Below are 25781 nucleotides of genomic sequence, written 5' to 3' on the forward strand. Positions count from 1 at the left end.
GCTGTTTAATCCATGCCTGTTCCTGGAATACACATCCACGAGCCTGGGCTGGACGACGACCTTGAAGGTCAGTACCATGCTCAGAACCCGTTTGTATCGTCTAGTGAACGGAGAGCTCGAGAGTCGAGGGAGTACCGGAGAAGAACGAATCTGCTGATACCTTCCAGGAGGTCGGACACGTCTTCGCTCGAACCGATTTCCAGATCTACGTCGGTGAACCGTGCTCTCCCAGATTACGTCGAAGAGCATGTTCCGCAGGAGGACTACGATTTTCTTGACCATGCTGTGGATTCTGATTTCCTGGCAGTTCAGCAAGGTATTTCCTATGCTTTGGGTTCCAAGGACCACCTGGCTACGTGGAAAGTTGGTAATAGCCCAGCTAAGGAAGAACTACCGGACGAAACCTCATATTTCGATCGTTATCCATCAACACATCCTGATTACGCTCCTGATACAGACCTAACGTATGATATTCCCCTCATTACATTCAACCAGCCCGATACCACTAATGATTCTTCAGGGAGACCTCAGTTGAAACTCTCCACGCAAGACCTAGATGTCTTGGAAGCCGGTGCTTATAATAGCCCACTGCCTACAAAACCACCACAATCGCCTTCAAAGCTTCCAGGAATCTTCACTAGGATGTCTAATAGAATTGCGGGAGACAACAACCCTCCTCCTACTCCGACGACGGATAAGAACCAGTCTTTCAATGACCTTCTTAATCCTCTTCCATCACCTAGATCCGGGACTTCACCAAAGTTTACTCAAGATCTGTATTTTGGTGATGCTCGTCCTGAAGACACCGCCTCTGTTGGTAATACAAGCGTGTACCCTTCATTGGCTGGAGAAAGCTCTATACGATCAGCACAGACGCTATCTACAGAGGGGAACGTGAACATCAGCGCTCCTACACTTCAAAGAACGCAATCCGAGGCTCGCCTGGGTGTAAGTGGAGGAACTGCCCCAGTCACCACGACTGCAGCCCCACTCTTTTCGAAGGTCAGAAGAACGGAGAGGTTTGATCATCTTTACCTTTACGGTAAATCTTGTGGCATATTTTCCAAAGACAGCCACCTTCGTATATTATGTCACCGTATACTGTCGCATCCTATGACAAGCTCAGTGCTTCTTCTTTTGCTCATATTTCAAACAGTGCTTCTTGCCTACCGAGAATGGAATCCAGAGGCGTTGGGTGGATACTACTATGCGGGAAATAACTGGGCAGACTATATCTTGATGGGCATCAATTTCGTGTATACCGCCGAAATTCTCGCCAAGATAATTGCATACGGCTTTCTTTTCGATAAAGTCATGTTTGATGAGTTGGGCTTGGATTACCCTCTGACAGGCTTTCTTCAATCTGCAAAGACTGTGGTAAACAATATCCCGTTCACTTCCATCATAAAGCGTACATTTTACAAGAGGAGATTGAAGGCCCGTATGCTGGCAGACAGTCCTTCTAGCCTCAACTCTAAATATGATCGCTTTATGCTGCCGGAGTCACATTTCAATCACCATGAATCCGGCAATCGTCAAAGATCTGGATCTGCAGCTTCAATAGCTGAAGGTGCGGCTCCGTCCCGTAACTTAAGGACTCAGAATACATTCCTTCACTCCAGTAAAATACGAAGGAAGGTGGATGAGATGAATTTGCATCGTGCGTACTTACGCACAAGTTGGCAGGTCATAGACTTTATTTCCATGGTCTGCTTTTGGATTTCTTTATTTTTGTCTATCGATCATTATGACGCGAGACAACACATATTCCACTTCAGAGCACTCAGCTGCCTCAGGATTTTGCGTCTTTGTAACTTGACCACTGGTACGAATATTATCCTTCGTGCTATTCACTCGGCTATCCCACAACTTGTTGATGTTTCCCTTTTCATCTGTTGCTTCTGGGTTATCTTCGGTGTTATCGGTGTTCAATCTTTCAAGTCTTCTTTGACCCGTCATTGTCAGTGGACTAATCCTGATGATCCCACAGAAACTTACCTCAATTCGGACCTGTACTGTGGGTCTTTCATTGGCCGAGATGGATTTGTTAGATCGTTCCTTGAAAGAGATGGCTCCCCATCTGGTGCAATTAAAGGTTTTAGATGCCCCATGTATTCCGTTTGTCAATCTGGTGAGAATCCATATGGGGGTACTGTCAATTTTGACAATATCTTGCAGTCCATGCAGTTGGTGTTTGTCATAATGAGTGCCAATACTTTCACTGATCTCATGTACTATACAATGGATACCGACAACATCGGGTCTTCCTTATTTTTTATATTTGCTATCTTCATTTTGACCGTGTGGTTGTTGAACGTTTTCATCGCTGTGATTGTTACATCGTTCAACCTTGCCCAAATGGAAGACGCAGAAGACAAAAAAAGGAAGGACGAGGGCAGAAGAACATCTTTACTCGCCATTTTTGGCTTCAATGAAAAGCTTCACAACGAAAGAATTTATCCATTGATTCAAAAGAGATCTTATTTGCGGATATACTATAAGTTCGAGATATTTTTCGTTATGCTAATTGCTGCCGACTTGATTATTATGGCGCTTCGGCAACAAGGAATGCCCGATAATAGAGCTCATGGGTTATACAGATTTGAGGCAGCTGTCACTGCTACTTTATTTGCCGAGATTGTCTTGAGAATGGCCTTATATTACCCCCATTGGCGTGTTTTCTTTATGTCAAGAAGAAATTCCTTTGACCTTTTCTTAGCGCTCATAACAGGAATCATCATTTTGGGTCCAGTGAAGTCAAAGTTGGGACATGCTTATTACTGGTTAACGGTATTTCAGATCGCTAGATTCTACAGAGTGGTTCTCGCTGTTGGAATCACGAGAAATCTCTGGATGAAACTTACGAACAACATCAAGGCCATTTTCGATTTAGCTTTGTTCTACTACATTTTGTTGTTCCTCCTGAGTATTATCTTGACCCGTTATTTTGAAGGAACTGCTACTAAGTCTGATACGGACGAAGATTTCTTTGGCTCGATGTACACGTTACCAAATTCATTCATGTCGTTGTATATCATTACAACTACAGAGAACTGGACATCTACAGTTTATGGGTTACAAGAACACGCAAAATCTGTTGCCCTGAGGGCTTTTGGAACAGTTTTCTTGTACATTTGGTTCGTCATATCCAATACTGTTATTTTGGGTATTTTCATTGCCGTCATCGCAAGGACTTTGGAAGTTTCCGAAGAAGGCAAACGTAAGCAACAGCTTTTGCAATTCATCGAAGACATGACAAAACGGCTTCAAAGTGTGACGCATGAAACCGGTCTATTGTCGAAAATGAAACAAAAGGTGTTCAGGAGAAAGGATGATAAGAATGTTGAAAGGGCGATAACGAACCTCTTATTGAGTGGTACTGCTGTCAATGAATTCTTGGAAAAAGATATCGAGCCTGAGGATGGGGACAACGAAGAAATGCGCCCGCTTCCAAAGAATCCAGTACAAAGATGGTTTACTGTTAACCTCACACGTGTAACCGATCTTATCCGGAATCCATTTTACCTAGTTCGAAAGAAAACTACCCCGCTCGAAAGCTTTGATCCAGCCCAGTTCGCTAGAAATGTTATAAGCGAAAGAAATCAATTGGTCAATCAGCAAGACAAGTACTTGAGAGAGAATCCGATGTTTAACACTGTCTTCTACATGTTAGGCCCTCGTCATAGATTAAGAAGGGCTTGTCAAAGGCTTGTATTTTCCAGTCACGGTGAGAGAATTGATGGAGTGGAGCCTAACAAAACTGTCGGTGAACTCTTTATCGGCTTTATGTTTCTTTCAACAGTTGGAATTGTCGTGACGACGTGTGTCTTGACGCCATTGTTTAGGAGAGACATCATGAATGATCAAGGAAAGTGGAATTGGACATTCTATGTTGATGCATGTTTCATCGGTATTTTTACTTCCGAATTGTTGATTAAGATAACTGCCGATGGTATTATCTTCACCCCTAATGCTTACATGAGATCGTCATGGAACTGGATTGATTTCATTGCCTTGACATCTTTGTGGATTGAGTTCATATCTGTACTCAAAAATGATGGGCATTTGTCCAGAATTGTTCGTGGTTTGAAAGCATTGAGAGCTCTAAGATTGTTGACAATTTCAGAGCGAGCAAAGAGTAACTTTCACTTCACTATGATATCCGGCTTTGGTAAGATTTTAAGTGCTGCACTTATATCCATTACCTTGCTCTTTCCATTCTCACTTTGGGGTCTCAATATCTTCAACGGTAAACTTGGAACTTGTACTGACGATGATCTTCATGACTACGAATGTATTAACGAGTTTGCTAATAAAGTGTATGATTGGCAAGTTATCTCGCCAAATGCATATGTGGAACCATTCCTCAATTTCAATGACTTTTCCACTTCGATTTCTACGCTTTATCAAATTGTCTCTTTGGAGGGTTGGACAGAATTGCTCATGCAAGCCATGTCGAGTACAGGTGAGGGAACTCCTCCAGAACTTTTTGCTTCGCCATTCAATGGTGTCTTTGTGATTCTTTTCAACAACGTATCTATCGTCTTTATCTTGACATTATTCGTTTCTGTTATCATCGACAATTATTCCAGAGTGACAGGTAGGGCTTACCTTACAAAGAGCCAAATTCAGTGGTACCAAGTCAAGAAGTTTTTGAAGCAGGTCCGCCCATCTAAAAGAAAAGATGTGTCCTCCCTTTCGGGCATTAAAAAGATTTGTTATAACCTAGCTGTTGAAAAGCATAATGTTTGGTGGCAGATCATGAGTACTTGTCTCTTTCTTCATGTTGTGGCCTTGCTACTGGAAACCTTCCCTGAGGTTGATGGCTTGAATCTTGCTCGTTACGTTATTTTGATGATCTCATCGTCGATATTCATGTTAAATTCTGTTATGTTGGCCTACGCGCTCGGTTACAAGAGTTTTGCTGCTAACAAATGGAATATTTTCCAAGCGTTTGTTTCGATTGGAGCCTTCGTCACCACTATCTTGTCCTTCCCTATTGATTCGGGCTCGGTTTTCATCAACTTTAACAAGTTATTTTTGGTCGCGATGCTTATCTTTGTCTTTCCCAGAAGTAACAAGCTTTCACAGCTTTTACGATTTGCTTCAGCATCTTTCCCATCTTTGGCATCCTTGATTTTTACCTGGTTTGTCGTCTTTATGGTTTACGCTATTGCAATGAACCAGATCTTTGGTATGACTAAGACAGGCCCTAATACAACCGGGAACATTAATTTGCGTTCCGTGCCAAAAGCATTGATCCTTTTATTCAGGTGTTCTTTCGGAGAAGGATGGAACGACATTATGAGTGATTTTATCGTTGAATCACCATGGTGTACTGCTGATCAAACCATTGATGATCTGGATTGCGGTAGTCAGCAATACGCATACATTTTGTTCATGTCATGGAATGTCATCTCGATGTACATCTTCCTAAACCTTTTCGTCTCGCTTATTTTGGACAGTTTCAGTTACATCAATTCCGGATCTGACTACATTGATTTGATTAGTCGAGAGGAAGTCAGAAAGTTTAAGAGAGCATGGCAGAAGTTTGATCCAAATGGAACAGGATTTATAAAGCCATACGACTTACCTAAGTTTTTGCACTCTCTCACGGGATCTTTAAGTTTCCGTTTCTATTCTGGTGACTTGTCTATTCCTGAGCTCTGTCATAGATGGATACGGAGAAATAACCCCCATGATCCTTATGATGTTTCTGTGAATTATGAGGAGGTTGAAAAAGTTACCGATCAAATGGACATTCCCAAGATTCAAGAAAGAAGAAAGGAATACGAAAGGTTCTTGGAGGAAGCTATTATGAATATGGAGATCCATGAGGAACCTGGTATTTCTTTCACCAGGATCCTCCTCCAGATCCCTCTCTATAACTCATTTGATGCTGGCCAATGTCTTATTCTCTTGGACTTCTTGGATAGAAGACTCTTCTATCAAAAACTTGAAAAGAGAATGAAGCTCAAGAGAGTTTATGAGACCATTGCTGCCTTCACATGTCGCTGGAAGTATGTCGAGAATCAGAGACATGGTGTTAGAGATACTAATATCGGTTTCGACACAGAGCTCAAGAGGGCAAGCTACTTTGCTAACGAGGAGAATACTTCTAAGGAACCATTAGAAGAGCATGATGAAGTCAGTGTTTCAGAAACCGAAGATGAATCCTATTCTGATACCGAAACCGTACCTTTGAGTAAGGAGAACAAAGCTAAGGCAAGGAAGAGTGACTATTATATACCCAAGTCACCAGTCCATCTTTTGAAGGGAATGGAGAAGTTTGGCCATGAGCATGAATCATTGCATCTGCCGTTTGATGATGTGCATTCTGGTCCGCTGCTTAATCCATCAGGCAGGCTGCCACCATGGGAGGCTACTGGCGACGAAAGAAGCAACCTTTCTGTGGTTGACTTATCGACCATTGGAGAAACTTTGGAGAACAGTAGTTGGGCCGACGCTTATAGAGAAGTCACCAGCAGAGGGTCATCTTCCAATAAAGATGTTTCACGCCGAGCATCTAGTTATGGTGGGCTGGAACACTCCTTCACCAGTCATGACGACAAGAAGTCAACATAGAAAAAATTACATAGAAATATCAAAATCGCATTACCGTTATACTATATTACAAATCGCCCATTGATCTGATCCTAATCAGCTTTCATGTCGTTCAAACCCAAATCCTCATTCTGTTCATGAGTTCTCTCGTAGTCTTCGATCAACATGTTTGGATCGTTGTCTGGAGCGTACACGTTTTGAATGTAAGAAGAAGCCAATGGATCTTCCATGTTAATGGTGAAGCCAATCTTACCTTCGTTAGCGTCTTGCAATTTGGCGAAGAAAGAAGTCCATCTTTGCTTAGTCTCTTCGTCCATGGAGTCAGAGGTTTGTGTGAACACTCTGGAGTGCAATTCTTCGTAGACCTGAGTCAACAAACCTTCGATGGTGGTAAATCTTCCACCCAATGTACCTGGAGTCAAGTCCAAGTTCAATTCAGGAATTCTCAAACCACAGGTCTCGGACTTCAAAATATCTCTGGCCAAGTCCTCAGGATCAGTGATCTTAAGAGTGATCTTTCTACCCTTCTCTGGGATTGCTCCACCAGTCTTAACTTCGTTGGACTTGTAGCCACAATTGTCACAGACGGTGGCCATGATGATGACATCCTTGAAATGAGGGATGTTGACTGTCTTCATATGGGTCTCACAAGGGTTGGAGCAGGCCGAACAAGTGGCATGGAATGTCTGAACCTCATTTTCGAAGTTCTCGATCTCACTTTCAGCAGCAAAACCGGATGCTGTAGGTTGTTTAGATTCATCGTTCTTCAAAGAAGAGGACACATTCTGATCGGTAGCATCCTTCTTCTTATTCAGTTCAGCCAATCTATGCTGAGCAACGTCATCAGCGGAAATCAATCCCAAGAAGACGTTCTGTTCAGCGGTTCTATTGTATTCGTACATGGACCACTTGTGAGCAGCCTGGCCAGGCAAGTATTCAACCCAAGAGTTACCAGCAGGGTCGTCAACGTAGAATGTGAGCGGCAAGTTCTCACCTTCGAGGCAAGATCTCACCTTAGCAATGAACTCATTAATCTTCTCGTAAACTTCAGGCTGAGCTTCCTTACGGGCCTCCTGGTCCAATTCCAAGTTGCTGATCATCTCTGTAAGGAGACCCTCGATGTTGGTCAACTGGCCACGCTCTGGAGGAATCTCAAGCTCCAACTCACTGAAAGTACAGGTAGCAGTCTCGGACTTGACCACTTGTCTGGAGAAGTCTTCCTTAGACTCAATCTTGAAGTTGTAACGAGAGCCCTTCTCCGCAATCTGAGCAGCAGCCTGGATCTCGGAGTTTCTGAAACCACAGTGAGGACAAGCGAAAGACATCACAATGATCTCACGGAAGAATGGGATCTTGGTCAACAACATTCTGGTACAACCGTTCTTGTGGCATCTCATACACATGGACTCCACCTCCTGGACTGGGTGACCCTGAGCATCGGCAACACCAGTTTGGGAGACAGAGGCGACCTGGTCACCGACATTGGTAAAGTTCTCCTGGTTTTCTGTGTTCTCAGGCATGTCTAGTCTTGGTCTTTTGTCTTCAGACGACAGCGGTATAGAAGTATCTTCGTGTCTCTTCATTGAAGGTTCTCGAAGCTAGAGATTTTTCCAGTCGATGCTCTTCTCATCCTGCCTGAATGCAGGGCAGAAGCTTCTTAGTCAGCGACAAGTATGGGGCCATATTCGGTCGTAATAACATATTAGTCATTCTTCTCTTGCATTCCGGTCATTATGTGCTAGCATGCTTATTTTGCATCATTCGGTACTTTTAACGTCTTGGTGGGATGTGGTCTGCTGGGCTCATTTCGCAGCCATTGTAAGCCCCATACATAGAGCCCACTAAGATGGTTCACATCAAGGAGCTCATGAAACTATAAGGGAAGGAGAGAATTACTGGATTAGATTTATCCTTTTTTCGTTTGTCGAAACGTGCTATTTTTTGTTTCAAAAGTTGGCGTGTTGATCTCAACCTATGAATGACTGACCACCTGTAGTATCATAGAGCGCAGTAGAAGGCCATAGACGTTACTTTCAAAAAGTAGTCTGATTTTATTTCCAGAAAGCTCTTTTATGCTGATATAAGGGGTCAGTCTTAATGAAAGTATCCTTGGCTAACTGTGGATCTGGTGGCAATCGGCATGGGCTGGTCTCTTATTGCATGCCCCAGTCATAGAGAAGGCTTAGATACCACCATGGTAAGTTTCTTCAATTTCAAGAATCTGCTCAATTTTCCAAAAAGAAATTACTTTATTGACAAATTCTTATGTTATGGTGCTATTCTGACACGTTTTTATGCACTTTTCGATTTTTAATGAATGCTTCTTTCTTACGTAGACCCATTTGCAGCCATTACTGAAAACCAGCACTATTACTCAAAAAGTAGAATCCCCTAAAACTTACAAAGAAAACAAAATTTAAAAAAGTCCAAAACCAAATCCAAAGGCCCTGAAAGTATTTTCCTACTCTCTCAAACGACCCCAAAATCAACCCCTACAACTTCCCCATTGCCTCTTTTGCTCATCACACTGGGACCTTTTTCCGCAGCCATGCTGAATGGGTTACTTCACCAGAGATCTTGCGGCTGCCACGAAACCGTTGTGATCTGACTCCACGTGACTGTCCAACACTCAAATTAGTCATACCGTAGAAGAAGCCAATATCTTTACCGTAAACGTTTTATAATATAATTAAATTAGGCTCTTCTCTCCTTTATCTTCTGCAGCTTGCGGTTTTCTGTGTTCCTCGGCTTGTCGTCCTTTTGCCTAGCTTCTTCCCCAGGGTCCGCGCAGTCCTTCGTCTAAGGCAAAGAAACGGTTAGAGCCACAATAACCACACTTACCTCCTCCTTTCTGTCGTTTCAGTCTACGCTTACATACCCTTTTTATTCCTATAAAGCATGAATCTCCATGACGTGTGTTCCTCTGACGACTCAGAGGAAACGACAAAGCACTTCGACTTGATTCTTAACAAGGGCCTTTCACGTACGACGAAAGCTCCAAAAGCGGAAAATCAACTATCCATACGACAGAGTGGATGGCTGGAGTCCACAGCTGAAATTACTCCCCAGCCAGAAGATCCTAAGGGGTCTTTGCTGCCTCCAGTTCCCGCTACTGAAGAAATGCTGGTGGTGACGCCCTTCTTGGCGAAACACATTGCCGACCATAATAATATCCCATCTGACAATTTCCACAAGTATTGCTACAGACATAACCCAGAGATCATGTGTAATAAACAAGCCGATGCAGCAAAAATGAAGAACATCCAACAAGAGCTTGAAAAGCTACCTTCCAGAGATCAGGAAGCCATCTCGCATGTGTGGTCGATTTTCTCCGCTGCTCCACACTCCCATAGAAGCTTGATCCTTCGGGGTTTGCTTACACAGTGCTGTTTCCCTCAGCTTTCCACTATTTCCCAAGAGATCAGCCAGCTTATTCGTATTGATTTTATTGCTACCCTTCCTGTGGAGATCTCCTTGAAAATTCTATGCTACTTGGACTGCAAGTCTTTATGTAATGCAGCACAGGTTTCGAGAAAGTGGAAGGAACTCGCTGACGATGATCGTGTCTGGCATCACATGTGTGAACAGCATATCGATAGAAAGTGTCCTAACTGTGGCTGGGGTCTTCCTCTCATGCACATGAAGAGAGCTCGTGAATACAACAACGATGATGAGAGTCCAGGTGGTGAAAAACGCAGAAAAACAGAATGTAAAAAGAGACCTTGGAAATCGGTTTACAGTGAAAGATACCAGTTGGAGAAGAATTGGAGAAACGGAAGTTATGTGCTCAAAACTTTCCAGGGCCATAAAGATGGTATCACTTGTCTTCAGTTCAACAGAAAATATCTTATATCAGGTTCCTATGATGCTACTATCAAAGTGTGGAATGTTGATACTGGCGAATGCATAAGGACATTGACGGGCCACTCTAAGGGTGTCCGTGCCTTGGCTTTCGACTCTCAGAAATTGTTTACCGGTGGATTAGACTCTACTGTTAAAGTGTGGAACTACCACTCTGGAAATTGCATCGCTACGTATAGAGGCCATGAAGACGCCGTGTCGAGTGTGGACTTTTCTGGCAAAACTATTGTCTCGGGATCTGCCGATTGCACTGTTAAGGTTTGGCATGTTGACTCCAGAACCTGCTTTACGTTACGTGGACATAGCGATTGTGTGAACTGCGTCAAGATTCACGAGCCATCGAATACTGTCTTCAGTGCTTCTGATGACACTACGGTGAAGATGTGGGATTTGAGAAACAACCAATGCCTTCGAGTATTTGGAGGTATAGAGAATAACGGGCATGTTGGCCAAGTCGAGACAGTAATTCCTTTCAAATATGTCAGTGGTGACTTGATTGAAGACGAAAATGAAAGCGACTCGGATAACACTGGCAATCATTTGCGTCATCAGCAGCATCAATACGAACAACAAACACACCACCAAAGTCAACACGGGTCATCGTCTCTGCCAAGTCTGGCTCCTGAACCTTTGCCGGAACTTGCAGAGGGACAGGATTACCCAACACATCTTTTGACCTCATCCTTAGACAACACCATTAAGTTGTGGGATGTGAAGACTGGAAAATGCGTAAGAACTCAGTTTGGCCATATTGAAGGAGTCTGGTCTATCAGCGCAGACACTTTCAGAATTGTCAGTGGAGCTCACGACAGGTTGGTTAAAGTTTGGGATCTACAAGACGGTAAGTGCTTACACACTTTCGGTAACAATGCCAGCGTGAGCTGCGTCGGTTTGTCGAGTAATAACTTTGTGGCGGGCCTCGAGAACGGAATGATCAAGATGTATAATTTCACTAGTTGAGGATGGTTTTATTTCGAAACATCATAGAAAGTCATGTTTATTTTTTATGATAATATATTTGGGTATAAATTAATCGATAACATTGCAAAACTATAGCAAGAATTAAAGAATGCAAACCTATTTACAACTATAGAAAAAGGAGATAGTTGAAACCGTAGGAACGCTTTGCTCTTGAACAAATAGAACAAAGTTACTTTCGCAAAAAGGATGACACGGTAAATGCATTGTCAGGATCCAAAGATCTATCAGGTCCCGTATCCTTCGGATCCACATGAGACAAATTCTCATGATGCTGAGGTGAATTTGGACAAAGGTGTTGTGAGGGGGTGGTGAAGAAGCAGTAGGACTCTAAGAGTTCCTTGTAGGATTTCAGGTCCATGAGGCTATCGAAGCCATCAGAAAAACCGTTCACGGCAGGACTTCCATGCAAAGGACGAGAAGGAAGAATACCCTCCATAGGTGAAGGCGATCCCGCAGTCGAGCTTGAATCAGTGGGGATATCTTCGCGTGATGCCAAGTCTCGAGGGATGTTCGAGAATTCCTTCTTGTTGTCTTTCAGCCTTGCATTCAGTAGATCACGTTGCAAAGAAGCATCTTTGAGGTTGTCTTGATCCTCGCAAAGTGCATCGCTGCGATTGTTTTTGATACTCGTGAATAAAGGCGAAGAAAGGTAGAAGTTGTTATTCTCGAAATCGTTATGGTCATTAGATTTATTCTCCTTCTTCGATTCCGATTTGGGTGCATTTAAGTTGGGCTCGGAATGGAACCGCTTCATGTAGTGAGACGAATACTTTGGCCTCTGACTGTGCGCTTCTGGTTTGGAACGAGCAGTCTTAGGAAGTACCAGCCCACCTCCACGGAGACGTGGAGTCTGTTTCTTCTTATCATCAGAGACGAAATCTGGACCAGCCAGTTGCTCGCTTGAGCGAATCGTCTTTTTGATTTTGATCAGATAATCCTTCCCGCCATTATTGTCCCAGAATTCATGGCCAGGCAATGAGTAGCGGATGCATAAATGGTAAATTTTTTGATGTTCACGGCTGAACAGGAAATTCGATTCGTCGCCCATGTGGAAGGAATTAAACATGGAATCGAGTGGAATCTTGAAAACAAACCTGTCGTAATTATGCTTGCGCAATGATGCTGGAATATCGGGTACGTATATGGTTGGTATCTCGACGATTGTAGCCCAGTTATCCAAGGTATAACGCACGGTGACAGATTTTTCGTAGGTGATGTTGCTGACGGCAATATGGCCCAAAAGGAAGCGTTTATCAATGGAGACAAATACTCTCTCGAGAAACACTGGCGGCCGAATGCTAGTAATACGGTCATGAAGCAGGGTAGTAGGGAAGTTGGTGACATTGACATCCCAGTCTATAAGACGACCATGATGAGGCGCTGGGTACTTCGTGATACCGCTAGCTTTCTGGGGGCCAGACGAGGGCGTAAAAGATTCTGCGTGAGAGTTCAACTCATCATCGAAGTAATCGAATTCCTTTTGGGCACGAGCCAAGTAGTCTTCGTCTTCATCGTCGTCGCCGCTAATGTCATCATCTTCAGGTCCAAGAGCAGGAGAGTTCTGAGCCAGGATAGCTGTGGGTCTATCCTTCTTGGAGAAATAACGTATATCTGCATCGCTACCGAAATGAACCAGCTTAAACGACGGAGTCGAAGGGAGCGACTTTGAGCGATGCGTAGAACAGCCTTCCTTCAACAGACTCTTGACAATCTCGCCCAGTTTCTTCCTGACCAAACGGTAGGGAGCTCCATCCATAGAAGCCAGGCGCAGATGGTTAGGAGACGAGCACTCGTTCAAGTTGGAATCATCGATATGAGCGTTGATCAAGGAGTTACGTCTTGTAGGGTCGCTAGCTTTCCTCAACTGATCGCCCGAACGCAGAGGTTTATGCATAAACCTCATGGAAAGCGGGACATCATCAGAAGAGTCAGACAGTAGCGAATTCAGCTTGGTGGAAGCAGGCGAGTGGCTTGAGTAAGCAGCATGGGAAGGGCGGAAGTAGCCATCGACCGCCGGGGCAGAGTATGGATGTGGATCAGTGGCATTAAGGATCTCAGACTGAGCAGACATGTCTTGATGATGGTTGTTCTTGTCGTTGGTGGGAGTAGCGCCATTCAATGGGGGAGATGGGTAAGAACCCAAAGGCTTGTCTGATATATCTGGGGCCGGTGGGCCGAGGTGGCTGTCGGAAGCAGCAGCACCTAGAGTGGTCATTTGGCAAAGATGGTGAGAGAAAGTGATGCAATGACAGACTAGCGTCCAGGGGAACTTGGGCCCAAGGGTATGGTTGCAGCACTGCCGCTGAAGGAAAATTAGGGTTATACGGGAAAGAATCGCTCAGGCAGGTCCGAGCCCAAGGGTCCCCCTTAGATAGAGGCTAGTGCGGCCGCCGCCCAGACACACCCACATACCGTTCATTACGAGGATACAGCAAATAAAGGTACAAAAACGAATACGTCAAGGATTCAACCGGAACCGAAATCAAAGAAATAAAAAAAGAAAGAAAAGAAATGAGTCGTCTGTCATAACTACTTCGGTGGATGGCCCCTCTCATGCTTCATCTGTGGCGGTTCAGTTGCTTTAGTTGCTGGCTGCGAAAAGAAAAGCAAACCTCTCGGGAGCGCTCGGACTGCTCGGACTGGCCGGCATGGCGTGAGGTTAGATCTAAGTCTGGTGATGGTACAGTTTTTTGTTGGGCCGAGGCAGAGCCAAAGCTAAAAGACCGAGGCATGGATAAAGATCGACGTGCGGTAAATAAACGGGAATCTCGGATAAAGATTTGTGGATGGAGAGTAACCTTGGGATTGGGGGGATCCTCGTGGGAGGTATTTCAGTTGGAGGTGCATCGAGGTGGAATTGGCAGGGCACGGCCGCCGCAGCGCGACTTTGCACCGATCGTGGAGGTGTATTTTGCAGCCATTGTCTCACTTGAACACCACCTCGTACTGGCCACTATAGGCGCTGCCAAAAGAGTAGCACACGGCGCCGCCGACCAAGATGGTGTTTTTGGAGAGAGCAGATCCGATAAAGACAGGGGCGGTTTTCCAGACGTCGTCTGGGATATGTACTTTTTCAAGGCTCCAGGTGGTGGTGTTGATAACCACTATGGTAGTATCCTGGTCTTGAAGGGCCAGCCCAGCTCCACCAATCACCACCAAGAGATGGTCTTTTTGGATAGCGTTGCACCCAACACGGGCAAGATGCTCAGATTGGAAAACGGGCTCGACAGTGACCTGGGTTTCGTTTAGGCTGTATCTGTACACTTGGTTGTTGATGAATGGCTCAAGATGGTCGACCATTCCTCCCACAATGTACCCCGTTTGCGTCTGGGAGTCGTAGGTCATGGCACAGCTTTTGAGCGATGGTACGTTGCCCACCACTGAAAGGTTAAGACTGGGAGCCCCATCGTCGTATTTGGTAAACTGGCCTTCTCCAAACACTAATAACTCACCAACGCCAGTGCAAACAGCACTGTGGCGGTACATGGGTACAGGTAATTCTCCAGATTGCTTCCAAACTAACTTGTTGAGATCGTAGACCCAAATGTCGTCTGATGCAAGCCCAGGACGGCTACGTCCTCCTGCCATCATGGCCAAACCATCTCCAACGTTTGTGAACGTGTGGCACATCCTGGCAGATGGTTTCTGCAGTGAAGGATCACCCACCGGTTTTCTAGAACCGTCATTGATTTCGAAAATCTCGTTTTCTCTGCTCTGGAACATCCCTCCAAAGACGAGATGCTTGCCTTGGCCATCTTCGCAGGCACCTGGGAATTTAAGTTCTATTCCATTTAAAGCTTGATACGAGAGATCGACATTCTCGTTAAAGCCCGTTAGAGGCTCAGCAGTCACTGTATCACGGAAAACAAGGTGTTTAGAGTTCGTTGCATGGATTACAACGTAGTGCTGGCAGAATACAATGAACTCTTCCCACTCATCGAACGCTTCCACTTCGTCCACGAGCTTCTTCTTTTCTTTATCCACTAGGTCTTTCCAACACTCAAATAAGTCTCTGATCTCGACATTTGAGAAGTACTGGGCGAACCTCTCCGTTTGCTTTTCTTTAGTGCTGTATGTCTCCACACACTGAAGTGGAGAACGGAGATGGCTGAAGTGGTAGAGCATCTTCTCGGCAAAGAAGTGGTGTGGGCCAGAAGGCATGATTTGCTCCAAAACAAGGAAATGGGAGTTATCAACTGTAGAGGAAATCTCGATCACAGGGTTAGCATCTTCTGGCTTCATGTATGCCAACGACACCTCTGCAATAAATATAGTAGCGGCGCCCTTCGAGCTGGGCAATAGCGATTCAAGTTGTTTCTGGTAAAGCTTTGTATCCTTCAAATCACATCCTACTAGCTTGTATGTGTCTGTGGCCATAGTGATACCCATATCCTTCTGCACTGGAGTAAGCTCATTCGGACTACCAATGACCAGTAGGATCTCCTCAGATTCTTTAATAACAGCAAGCTTCCTCTGTACTAGTTCAGGGTAATCAAAATCATAAAACTCGTATTTTCCTTGCTGCGTCTCCAAAAACTGGAATGGAAGCGTATCAAACCCACAACCAAGGTTGACTATACGCACTGGAGCATCTACCTCAGCGTACTTCTGTCGTATACGAAGAATCATCTGCTTGATAGACTCCATTCTTATCCAGTAGCCTCTATTAATAGCAGGAGACCTTCTTTTGGCTTTGGGTACAAAGTGCTTGATCCATTCCTTCAGACCAGGCTCGAGTATTGGATTGTAGATAGCCTCAACAGACCGTTTAGATACAATGGATGAATTGTTTGTGCCTTGCACTTGCAAGTCATGGTAGACCAACCTTCTTTTATCCTTTTCTATTTTTCGCCTGTTATTGGCGAGTACTTGTTCTGGAGTTTGGGGCATGTCTATGGGTTCTATAGATGGTAGGCTAGGTGATGATCATCGTGGATTTTTTCACCACCTCGCAGCCATTAACCGCCATAGTTAACACTGGGAGAGAAGCACGTCTACTTGTAAGCCTACATTATTATATGATATTACCTTCTGTTTATCTATCTAAAGACCACCTGTGCCCTTGAATGCCTTCTTGAGTTCGGCATCTGCGTCTTCTTTCTTTGCACGCTGACATGCTTGTAGGTACTTGGCAGCTGCAATTGTGAGTCTCATGTCTTTGACGGTGGCTTCTGGCTGATCCATGTCCACATCTTCTCCTTCTTTCGTTTCTTTTCCTTTGTATGTGAGTCCTTCTCCAACCTTTATCCAGATTCTACCATTGATTCCAATAGCAATCTCGAATGCACACTTGGCAGCAAGCTTCTCCAAGAAGATACTGCTCTTGTTGAAAAGCAACTCTCTAGCAAAATTCAAATTCACTTCAAACAAGAATCCACTTTCATCTAGCGGACCAAAGCCACCTTCTTTACCTGTTTCTGGGTCTATGCACTCGATTTCAACATCGATTTCTGGGTTGGCTTCGCTGACTCTAGCGTAAACAGCCTGGCCAAGCTTAAGATTAGGACGGTTCTTCTTGCTTGCATTAGGGAAAGCCATCATGGAAAGCTGTACTTGCTGGGAATAGTCTTGTAGGGAGATCTTGAAAAAGTCACCGTAAACGCCTGAAACAACACCAACAACAAAATCATTAACTTGCGGCGTGTATCTCTTCGAGTTAGCATCAATATATACAAGTTTATCTGGAGAGCTTTTTTTGCCAATCGACTTGAGGTATCCTGCTTGTTGAGGAATAATTTGTTGCGTCTGGGGGACTTTATAGATACCTGGACCAATGGTGATCTCACCATCCTGCGGTATCTCAGAAGATAAGGAGTCTCCGGGTATTATGATTCTGCTCATGGGAGGATGTATGTATAAAGAGGGTAGGTGGTTGACTCTTGATATATACTATGCATATCGCGATGCCATGGTACTGGCGGTTTAGTGTATAGGGATGTACGGGTGTATCAAAGGGTATAACCAATTTTCAGGATATTTAGGGCAAGCTTTTTTGGGATTTCGATTTTTTTATGAATTTTGAAAAGCTCGGTTGTGTACTACAATCTAGTGGGTCGTAAATTTGCTCTTATTAAATATGCATAGTGCTCTTATAGACAAGAAGCCCAGTAGATTCAACTACCAGACCGTAGAGCACATGGATGTGATGACTAGTAATAACATGATGGAGGGGGATGCAATGTATGGTGATGTGGTAATGTGGTATTAGAAGATGCCTTGAAGAATACCTTTACGGTCTTCGAAGTATGTCTTCAAGTCTTCGACGGAATATTCCTGTTCTTCGACATAATCTTGAATGACAGGTGAATAATCGAATTGGCACGAGAAATCGTCCTTGAGCTGAACATCCCGACTGTAGTCAAAGACATCGAACTGATCGTATCTCTGACTGAGATCAAGTTGTGGTTCGTCAGGACGTGTGAAAACAGCAGAAGCAGAAGGATCTTTAAGAATCGAATCGTAGTGTCCATGAATCTGGCGAGCGTAATGCTCAGGGCGTAAAGCAACGTTATTGAAACTTCTAATAGGGATTTCAAGAGCGTTCTTCACGTGTCTAGCACTGAATCTGTTATTCGAGTTCAAGTCACTGAAAGGTCCTTTCCAAATGACGTTGTTCTTGAACAACTTGACTCTAGACTTGAAGAAACCGTAGATTCGAAGAGCATATACGTTATGTCTCCATAAATATTCAGCTAGGTTGGGATCATGGAATTCGTTAGGGTGAGGCCGCGTGACGCTGCAATGTTCCTTAACTTGGAAAGTTGGATCCTCAAATCCAAGTGACAAAAGGTACCTGGCTGTTGGGAACACAGCATCTAAGCCGACTGAAATAGAGGCACGGTAGATTTTGAGCGTACACGTAAGATTTTCAAGGAATGCATGGACGGGGCTTTTGGGGTTGTGATGGGTGAATTTGGATGGTATGAGGAACCACCATCTTCTTGCAGCGTTATACATCACCGTTGGAGGATAAGTGGTGACGAAATGTTCGTTTCTGGAAAGGTATACGATACTTAAAATTTGTGTATCGAGGAACTCTAGCATCTGATAACAATAGTGCTTAAGTCTTTGGAAATAAATAGCGTCCGACTGGTCTTCGAAAGGAATAGAATGGCTTTCGAAAACCACCCTTAAAGCGTCTAGATTAGACCGCATCTCGTAGAGAAAGGCGGGTTCGTATGGGGGTAAATGGATGAAAAGAATATTCTCTTTCATGAAGCCAAGCCACTGAACACCATCGCCTTGCTTCAGATTATGCTTCAAAGTGTACCCAATATATTCTTCAAAGATGATACTTTGGCCCACAAGGAAGGTAAAGACTATAGGGATGGAGCAGTCAAGCACAGAGAGGCCACATGCACAGAGCCAGTTAGCAAGAACCAAGTAAAACCTCTGTCTGTTGATCTCCTTGAGAGAATGAATATCAACGACCAAGTTTTCACAAAACGTACGCATAGCTTCAGGAAATAACTGTCTGACGACGTTAACTGCCGCGTTACACTTTGATTCTAGAGAAGTGATGGTCGAAGGCGGGATTGGCCGGCCATATGCGTAGTTCTGTCTAGCACGCTGGAGCAGTAGCGATGCACTGAAACAACGTTGGCAAATGAAAAAGATATCGGAAAACAAAGCGTTCGGGTTGAAGTCCCATAGTAAACCGCACATGGGGTTCCTTTTGTTTATAGACTTGTCGAAGGCAGAACGATGGTCTATCTTGCGGAAACGAGTCGGGCGATGGATGCTATTAGGGAGAGCCTTACCGTTCACAGCAACAGCCAGATCAACTGAAGAGCCGAGGTCCGACACTACAGTGTTGGTGTCGGGAGAGCGATCATCCGAGTCCAGTCTATAGTCAAGCTCTAAGGTATTCATAAAGGTGTTGTGGAACTGAATAGACAAGTACCTCAGGGAAGGGAACTTATTCTTGAACTTAGAAAGCTCAAACTTGAACTCGAGCGAGCTATGTTCCAGCTTCACCTTTGTTGGGTCTTCCAGGATCAAATCACGACATTCAAACGAGTTGTTGGTAGACGTCGGAAGACGGAAGTTGCTCGAAAGAAGCTTATTCTGGGAGTTTCTAAGGGAGTGGGTCAACCTGATGCGATTAATCTCGGCACTCAGCAACGACAAGTAAGAGCATGTTTCTCTCCTTGCCCTCTGGCAGTTTTCACACTGCGGTAGCACTTCATCACAGCGGATCTTCTTGCGCTTGCAGTTGGCGCAGCCAAGCTTTGAGTTTGTGTGTCTTCTTCGAGTCGCCAGCTTAGCCATGGTGGGAAGAGGCAGAAGGTGAAGAAGTAGACGAAGAGTTTTTTCTGTTTCGACTGGGTCGTCAAAAGGTAATCAAGTACGAGGGCCGATTAAAAAATAGAAGCACCGAAACTTTCACGCAGGGCCCTAAGTGCGTAAGGCGACAGGCATGATTCATTACAGGCAAGAGGTCGTAAACAGCACCAGACATGGAAGTCCCAGCCGGCTACATCTACCAAGTTAAAGAAAAAGAAGGCAAAACGGTAGTTTTGACTTTTTAGCAAGTAGCCGTCCAGACATGATATCGAGAGAAATTCCAGCCTCCGGGAACGCATTGGCGGATGCAAAAGACAAAGGGTTTAGCGAGGTATTTTGCGAATTTCGCAACCCAAATGGAAAGGTTAAAACAGTGCAGGCGGAAGCGAAAACGCAAATTCGGGGCGGAACCCGTCGGTGAAAAAAAATGTGCTCTTGCGAGGCAGTGACAGGTGAAGCTGAGCAGAGGCAGAGGCAGAAGAAGCAAGCCACTCCCAAGCCAACACAAAAAACAAACAAAAAATAACAAAACACAAAACAACACTAAAAACCTCATTCTTTTCATCTTCTCTTTCCCTCTTCTGTCACCCCTGGTTACTTTGTGTTATTGTATCTTCCTGGGCTCCCTGGGACTGCCTGGGAATGTCTCGGAACATTTGCGCTGGGGCCGTTTTTGTGCTACGCTCGGCTTGGGTCCACCTTGGCCGGTGTGGCTGCCTGGAGGGTGTGAAAAGCGAGGCTCCAGCCAAGCAGTGCAGAAGGAATGGCCTTGGGAATGTAGAACATGAAATGGGAGTGAAACGGTGAAAGAAAAGGGGATGGGGATGAGGAAGTCAATCCAATTTATAGTTTTTCTATTTTATGGGACTGGCTAGACCTGGTTGGACCTGGCCCTGGCCCTGGACCTCGTGGATTGGGTCTTGTATCTGAGGCCTGTTTTCTCACTATTGTCTCCTATTCTTACTACTCACTGCGTTTTCACATTTTACCTTGTACATTTTTTTACTTGTTTTACGTTTTACGTTTTTCGCAGCCACTGCATTTTCCGCCAGCTTGCCCCCATTATCCCTTGTGCAACTATAGCCCTGGGGCCCCCCAGTCCAAGGAGCAGCTCACTATGGCAGGCCCGTATAAAACATTGCCTTCATCCACGCTTGGTGAAGAGCAGCCCCTAATGTCTCGTCCAATTGGCCCTGTTGAGCGGTACTACCTTTGCCGGCTTTCGATGGGCTACTGCAACAACGGTTTCAGTTTGGCAGCTCGCTTCAATCGTCCTGTCGATGATGTTCTCTTGTCGAACGCTTTGCGTCTTATGATCTTGAAAAACCCAGTATTTTCGCTTAATTTCTTTAGACACAAGGAAGGCGACAGACAACACAATGGTGATAACTTTGTGGTCAGATCGGTTCTGAAGATCGCTTACGACCAAGTGGTCCAGCCATTGGAAGCTGGAAGCTTTGGTTCGGAATTGGCTGAAAGCTTGGCAGCGGAAGTACTTCCTTTGGATGTTGATAGACCTACTTGGAAGATCTACAACTTAAAGCTTAACAACAATGAACCCTCGGCGCTCATTTTCGTGTGTAACCACATCTTTTTTGATGGGAACGCTGGTGCTAACGTGTTTGACGAACTTCTTTACTGCTTCGACGAGGTGGAAAAGAATTTACCAAAGACTGTCCGTACTCAGTTGTTCAATGCTGAAACCGATAATCTTGCTCCCCAGCCTGCCCTGGACAAGGTTGCTCCGTTGTATGACACCCCTACGTTTTACATGATCAAGACCTTGCTTCTCGAGATCTTTTTGCCTCATTTCATCGTTCACTTTTTCCAGGTCTTGTTTCTGTCTTCAACTCCAAATACTTATCGCTACCCGGTATTCAATCCCGTGGGACCTAAAAAGTTCAACCACCTGGGGTTCCGCCTTTTGGCTTTTACACCGCAAGAAACTTCCCAGCTCTTGGCTCGATGTAAACAAAACGGTCTCACTTTGACCCCTTACATTGGCGCTTGCGCTCATGCTGCCGCTCAAGACTATTTGATACCTTATGCTAATGTTCTTCAGGGGTATAAACCAGATCAAGGCCGAAGCCTAAACGTGCCAATTGCGCTCTGTGGACGCCGATTTGTACCTGAGCATGCTATCCAGCTGCGTTTTGGTCTCTACATGTCCCAGACATTACCGTTCGTGCCTCAAGAGCTTAACACGGTGAAGAAAGTGGGTGATAGCTTGAAAGAGCTGCTTGACAAGGCCATGACTTCGCGTGATCCATTCAAGTTTGCCGGTATGCTTCGCTGGGTGAACATCTGGGACTGGTTTAAGGACGAGCTCAAGAACCCAGATGCTCGTGGTGGTCTTGAGATCTCTAATATAGGATGCAAGAGGTTCGCAAGAGGTCAGTGGGAAGTCACCGATATCATCTTTACCCAAGGTGTGTCTACATCCCACTTGACCTTATCAGTTGTGAGTACGCCCAAGGGTGGGCTCCACCTTACGATCGCTAACGTTGATGATATGGAGATGTGGGAGAATGACGGAAAGAAGGTGATGGACGAGTACGCGTCGCTGTTCAAGTCCTACCTTTTGAGTTAAACTTAATATGACAAGATAGACGCTCCGCCTGAAATAAAGAAAAAAGTACGACTATTCTAATTACGCTAAATATACTTATGACCTTAGTTGGTGTCAACGTGTTTCAAGGAGTCTGTACGCTTCTTAAACTTGGCTCGTGGACCAGGGCCAGAGCTTGTTTCGCAGCCATTCCTGCACAGCCTCCAGCACCCACCTGGTGAACCACCACCACCAAACCACCAAAAACAAACCTAAAACGATCCGAAAACCTCATAAACGTAACAAGACAGCCCTCCTTTGACCACCCCAAACAACACCCACCCCATTTTGTCCTCCGTGTTTCAGAAAACTGGGATTGCTAACACGTGCCCCACGTGTGGCCTGCACACAGCCAGTGATTAATTGTTTTTCCATGCTTCTCTGCCTCCCTATCTGTATCGCACAAGACATGTGGGACCTTTTTTGTTGACGTAGACTGCCTGGTCGTGTGAGCAATAGACAAGGAGATCCCAACACGATATGGAAAAAGATTTGGAAGGGAAAGTTCATAAAACTCGACCAATCAAATCACTGAACGTAGCTTTATACAGGCCACTCTTTAAAAGCTCTTCTTTTTATCTTTTTTCCCTTTTTTCCTGGCCCTTGCTGAGAACCAGCCCAGGTGGGCTTCGTGTGAGCAAAACGTGGGAGAAGTAAACGTGCATCAAATGGTTGCAAACAGCACTAATTTCGCTTATGCTCGCGAGCGCCTTGTCCCTACAGCCTTTATATATGCTGCGCCGCTTGCAACGAAAGAAAGCTTGGGAATATCAAGTGAAGAGATTTTTCTTCTTTTCTGGCGTTAGAGTTATAGACATCTTCCGCTTTTTTTGCAACCATGCACTTGCCGTCTCCACCGTCGTTGAAAACGACCATTATCCAGCTTAACAAGGATATCGATCCGGAGGATAATAATTATGAGATCCTTAATAATGTGTATAACCCAGCGTCTTCTGGGTCGTCCCCTTCGTTGAACGCTATTCCAGCAGAACAACCAAAAAAGAAGAGAAGAAGATCGAGTTCTTTTGTGGACGACGACGAATTGGCCAGGAGGAAGAACGAGACAAAACAGCTCCACTCTATAATCGAGAAGCGCAGGCGAATCAAGATTAACAGGGAGTTTGAGGCCCTCAAGTATATTATTCCAGCTTGTCGTAATACCGAAGGCGGTACCAAGAAGGGTGCTTCGTCTAACAACAGCTCCAAGATCGATGGCATGTACAAGCTCACTATCCTTAAGTCTTCAGTGGAGTATATCTTGTACTTGCACCATATTATCCAGAAACAACATGAGCTTTTAGAGCTGACTCCGATAGATTATACCTATGACACGAGCTACACGCAAGTGCCAATTGATGTTAACCAGTATAGAAACATCGATAAGGAATTCCACTTTTCAGATCTTGCTGCTTCGGCTCCCAAGCCACTGGGCTCTGTCTGTGGTTCGATCAAGGAAGACGATGAACCTCAGCAGCAACGTCCCTCGCTAGATGTGCTTCAGAATACGAAAGGCTCCTTGAAACGCGTCGACCTGATGTACATGTCTAGGGACTCCTCCTCTGACGGCGAACAACTCCCGAGTCCTGACTCGACCCCAGACATAACACCAATCCTTTCGCTTCTAAGTAAGTGCTCCAACGATCAGAAGAGTGCTCTTCTGCAGCAGCACCTTCAGATGCAGAAAGCTTTTGGAAGGTACCAGCTGGCAGACCAGTTTGAACTGGCTAACAAGACCTTTCTGTATCTGAACTCACCACCAAAATCAGGTTCAGTGTCCTCCGCAACTTCTCCATTCACGATACCAATCAAACTGAATGCAAAGAGAGGTTCTTTTGTCCTTCCTGATCCTGCTATCCCCACAAGTGTTCCAGTCACGACCAACGAAGAGTACCTCGAAACCACTACCAACGGTGCAGCTTCGTTTCCCAAGAGGATGTACTTCAAGTCTCGTGTACCGGCCAACAACATGACAGCCCATATAGGACCAGAGGATGAGGTGAGCGAGGACCAGAATAGCGAAGACGGAAAGCTTGAAGATGCTTCGAAGACGTTACTCTCGCTTCGTAAACCAAGCATAGAGAAGCTCCTCAATTAGGTACACTATTAACGATTCAATTCTCGCGCAGAGCGCAACAGTTTCCGTTTCTATTAATTTATCATCGCCGTATCTTCAGATGTTTGTAGTTTTCCATTCTCCTCGAGCCATTCCATGTACTCGTCGACCACAGAAGGCCATGCGCTTGCTTCGTCGTATGCTGAAAGGGATGATGGGTCTTTTTCCACAACTTGCACGAGAAACTTAAAGAACATGTTCCATGAATCTCTTGTGATGCTTTTCTTAGTCTCCTCGATGAACTCGTACCATTGCTGTAGTCTTTCTTTAGAAGCAGGGAAACGAGTATCCAAGAGCATTTGCCAATAAATAACAGACTCTTCAAAGCCAATGACCTTGATCCGTGTATCTGAGCCCCTTACAAATTCAAACACGAACTGGTAGAACGGCTCAAACTCCTCCACGGAAGAATCCATGGCCTTTTGCTTCTGCACAACGTGCTGGCGCATACCTTCTAGAGTGTTTATCGATAGCGTCAGCCACACACGAACAAAAGCATCTCTATGGAACTCACCCGTCTGGGGACTCTCTAAAACATATGCAAGCGTCAAACTCAAGAGCTCCTCTGGATCAAACCCCAAATCACTCAAGTATTCCAATGTCCCGTCAATCAGGATAATGTCTTTATCTTCAGGGCTTCTATACTTATCAAAAATAGCCCCAACCTTTGGATCCTGTGGGGGATTCTGGTTGTAGTACTCTCTCAATGCATTATCGACGTTCCAATCTGCCTCTTCAAGAAACTGTGTTGCCACTGCTGGCTTTGCATGGGTGATATCCACAAATTGGGCTTTGGCGTTCGTCTTCAGAAGTCTAGCCTGTCATGTTAGTATAATTTCTTGGGGTAACTTTGCATTGAGGTACATACCATTAGTGCTTGTGGGAAGATGAGTTTAGCAGTCGATCAGATTTATGTGCGCGGCCGTGGTGGACCCAACGAGTTAGGCGAGGAGAACCAGTGGTGGGTTGTACATATATATAAAGGGGAGATAAATGGAACGGTGAAGGTGTTTAGGTTGGAATTGAATGAAAAGTTAAGTTATATAGGGACCGTTCAATGGCAAGTTGGTGTCCTTTGAATACCCAGTGTGGTTGGCTGCGAATGGCTGAATGGCTGAATGGCTGAATGGCTGAATGTGTGGTACCGTCCCGTTCAATGGTGCTACTTAAGTGAAGTAAAGTTCAAGATTTGTAAAGAAGTTAGGTAGATCATTCAAAGTGATGCTCTACCGAAAAAGAAGAAGAATGAGGCTTGAATTGATGCTTAGACTGTAACTATGTTACGTGGGTTAGTCTCTGTAGGTGCATTACAGAGTAGTATGTTGATATAGCACTAAACGCCTCAGAAGGGCTTCTTTCAGAATGATT

At 44.9% G+C, this 25781-nt stretch overlaps 10 protein-coding genes across 10 annotated transcripts; 4 read left to right on the plus strand and 6 right to left on the minus strand. All coding sequences in view use genetic code 12, as the record gives it.

Annotated features, from left to right (window-relative positions):
* Positions 1-12: 12 nt before the first annotated feature.
* On the plus strand, positions 13-6585 carry CCH1 (Cch1p; the record flags this gene model as incomplete). Its single annotated transcript, XM_025487096.1, has 2 exons — positions 13-1570; positions 1781-6585. 2 exons carry the CDS (start codon positions 13-15, stop codon positions 6583-6585), a joined length of 6363 nt encoding a protein of 2120 aa, XP_025340544.1.
* A 71-nt stretch (positions 6586-6656) lies between these two features.
* ZPR1 (zinc finger-containing protein) lies at positions 6657-8147 on the minus strand (the record flags this gene model as incomplete). The annotated part of the gene is made up of 1 exon (XM_025487097.1): positions 6657-8147. One exon carries the CDS (start codon positions 8145-8147, stop codon positions 6657-6659), a length of 1491 nt encoding a protein of 496 aa, XP_025340545.1.
* A 1315-nt stretch (positions 8148-9462) lies between these two features.
* Positions 9463-11385, plus strand: CXQ85_003453 (ubiquitin-binding SDF ubiquitin ligase complex subunit; the record flags this gene model as incomplete). The annotated part of the gene is made up of 1 exon (XM_025487098.1): positions 9463-11385. One exon carries the CDS (start codon positions 9463-9465, stop codon positions 11383-11385), a length of 1923 nt encoding a protein of 640 aa, XP_025340546.1.
* A 190-nt stretch (positions 11386-11575) lies between these two features.
* CXQ85_003454 (uncharacterized protein) lies at positions 11576-13621 on the minus strand (the record flags this gene model as incomplete). The annotated part of the gene is made up of 1 exon (XM_025487099.1): positions 11576-13621. One exon carries the CDS (start codon positions 13619-13621, stop codon positions 11576-11578), a length of 2046 nt encoding a protein of 681 aa, XP_025340547.1.
* A 710-nt stretch (positions 13622-14331) lies between these two features.
* On the minus strand, positions 14332-16296 carry CXQ85_003455 (tRNA methyltransferase; the record flags this gene model as incomplete). Its single annotated transcript, XM_025487100.1, has 1 exon — positions 14332-16296. One exon carries the CDS (start codon positions 16294-16296, stop codon positions 14332-14334), a length of 1965 nt encoding a protein of 654 aa, XP_025340548.1.
* A 153-nt stretch (positions 16297-16449) lies between these two features.
* On the minus strand, positions 16450-17247 carry CXQ85_003456 (exosome non-catalytic core subunit; the record flags this gene model as incomplete). The annotated part of the gene is made up of 1 exon (XM_025487101.1): positions 16450-17247. The coding sequence occupies one exon, from the start codon at positions 17245-17247 to the stop codon at positions 16450-16452; it is 798 nt and encodes a 265-aa protein (XP_025340549.1).
* A 363-nt stretch (positions 17248-17610) lies between these two features.
* ZCF17 (Zcf17p) lies at positions 17611-19677 on the minus strand (the record flags this gene model as incomplete). The annotated part of the gene is made up of 1 exon (XM_025487102.1): positions 17611-19677. One exon carries the CDS (start codon positions 19675-19677, stop codon positions 17611-17613), a length of 2067 nt encoding a protein of 688 aa, XP_025340550.1.
* Positions 19678-20866: 1189 nt separating this feature from the next.
* Positions 20867-22282, plus strand: CXQ85_003458 (uncharacterized protein; the record flags this gene model as incomplete). Its single annotated transcript, XM_025487103.1, has 1 exon — positions 20867-22282. One exon carries the CDS (start codon positions 20867-20869, stop codon positions 22280-22282), a length of 1416 nt encoding a protein of 471 aa, XP_025340551.1.
* An 856-nt stretch (positions 22283-23138) lies between these two features.
* On the plus strand, positions 23139-24395 carry TRY6 (Try6p; the record flags this gene model as incomplete). Its single annotated transcript, XM_025487104.1, has 1 exon — positions 23139-24395. The coding sequence occupies one exon, from the start codon at positions 23139-23141 to the stop codon at positions 24393-24395; it is 1257 nt and encodes a 418-aa protein (XP_025340552.1).
* A 53-nt stretch (positions 24396-24448) lies between these two features.
* On the minus strand, positions 24449-25284 carry CXQ85_003460 (NEDD8 ligase; the record flags this gene model as incomplete). Its single annotated transcript, XM_025487105.1, has 2 exons — positions 24449-25231; positions 25282-25284. The coding sequence occupies 2 exons, from the start codon at positions 25282-25284 to the stop codon at positions 24449-24451; spliced, it is 786 nt and encodes a 261-aa protein (XP_025340553.1).
* Positions 25285-25781: the final 497 nt, after the last annotated feature.

This window comes from Candidozyma haemuli (assembly GCF_002926055.2).
Source record: "Candidozyma haemuli strain B11899 chromosome Unknown E_2014730914, whole genome shotgun sequence".
Lineage (NCBI taxonomy): Eukaryota > Fungi > Ascomycota > Pichiomycetes > Serinales > Metschnikowiaceae > Candidozyma > Candidozyma haemuli.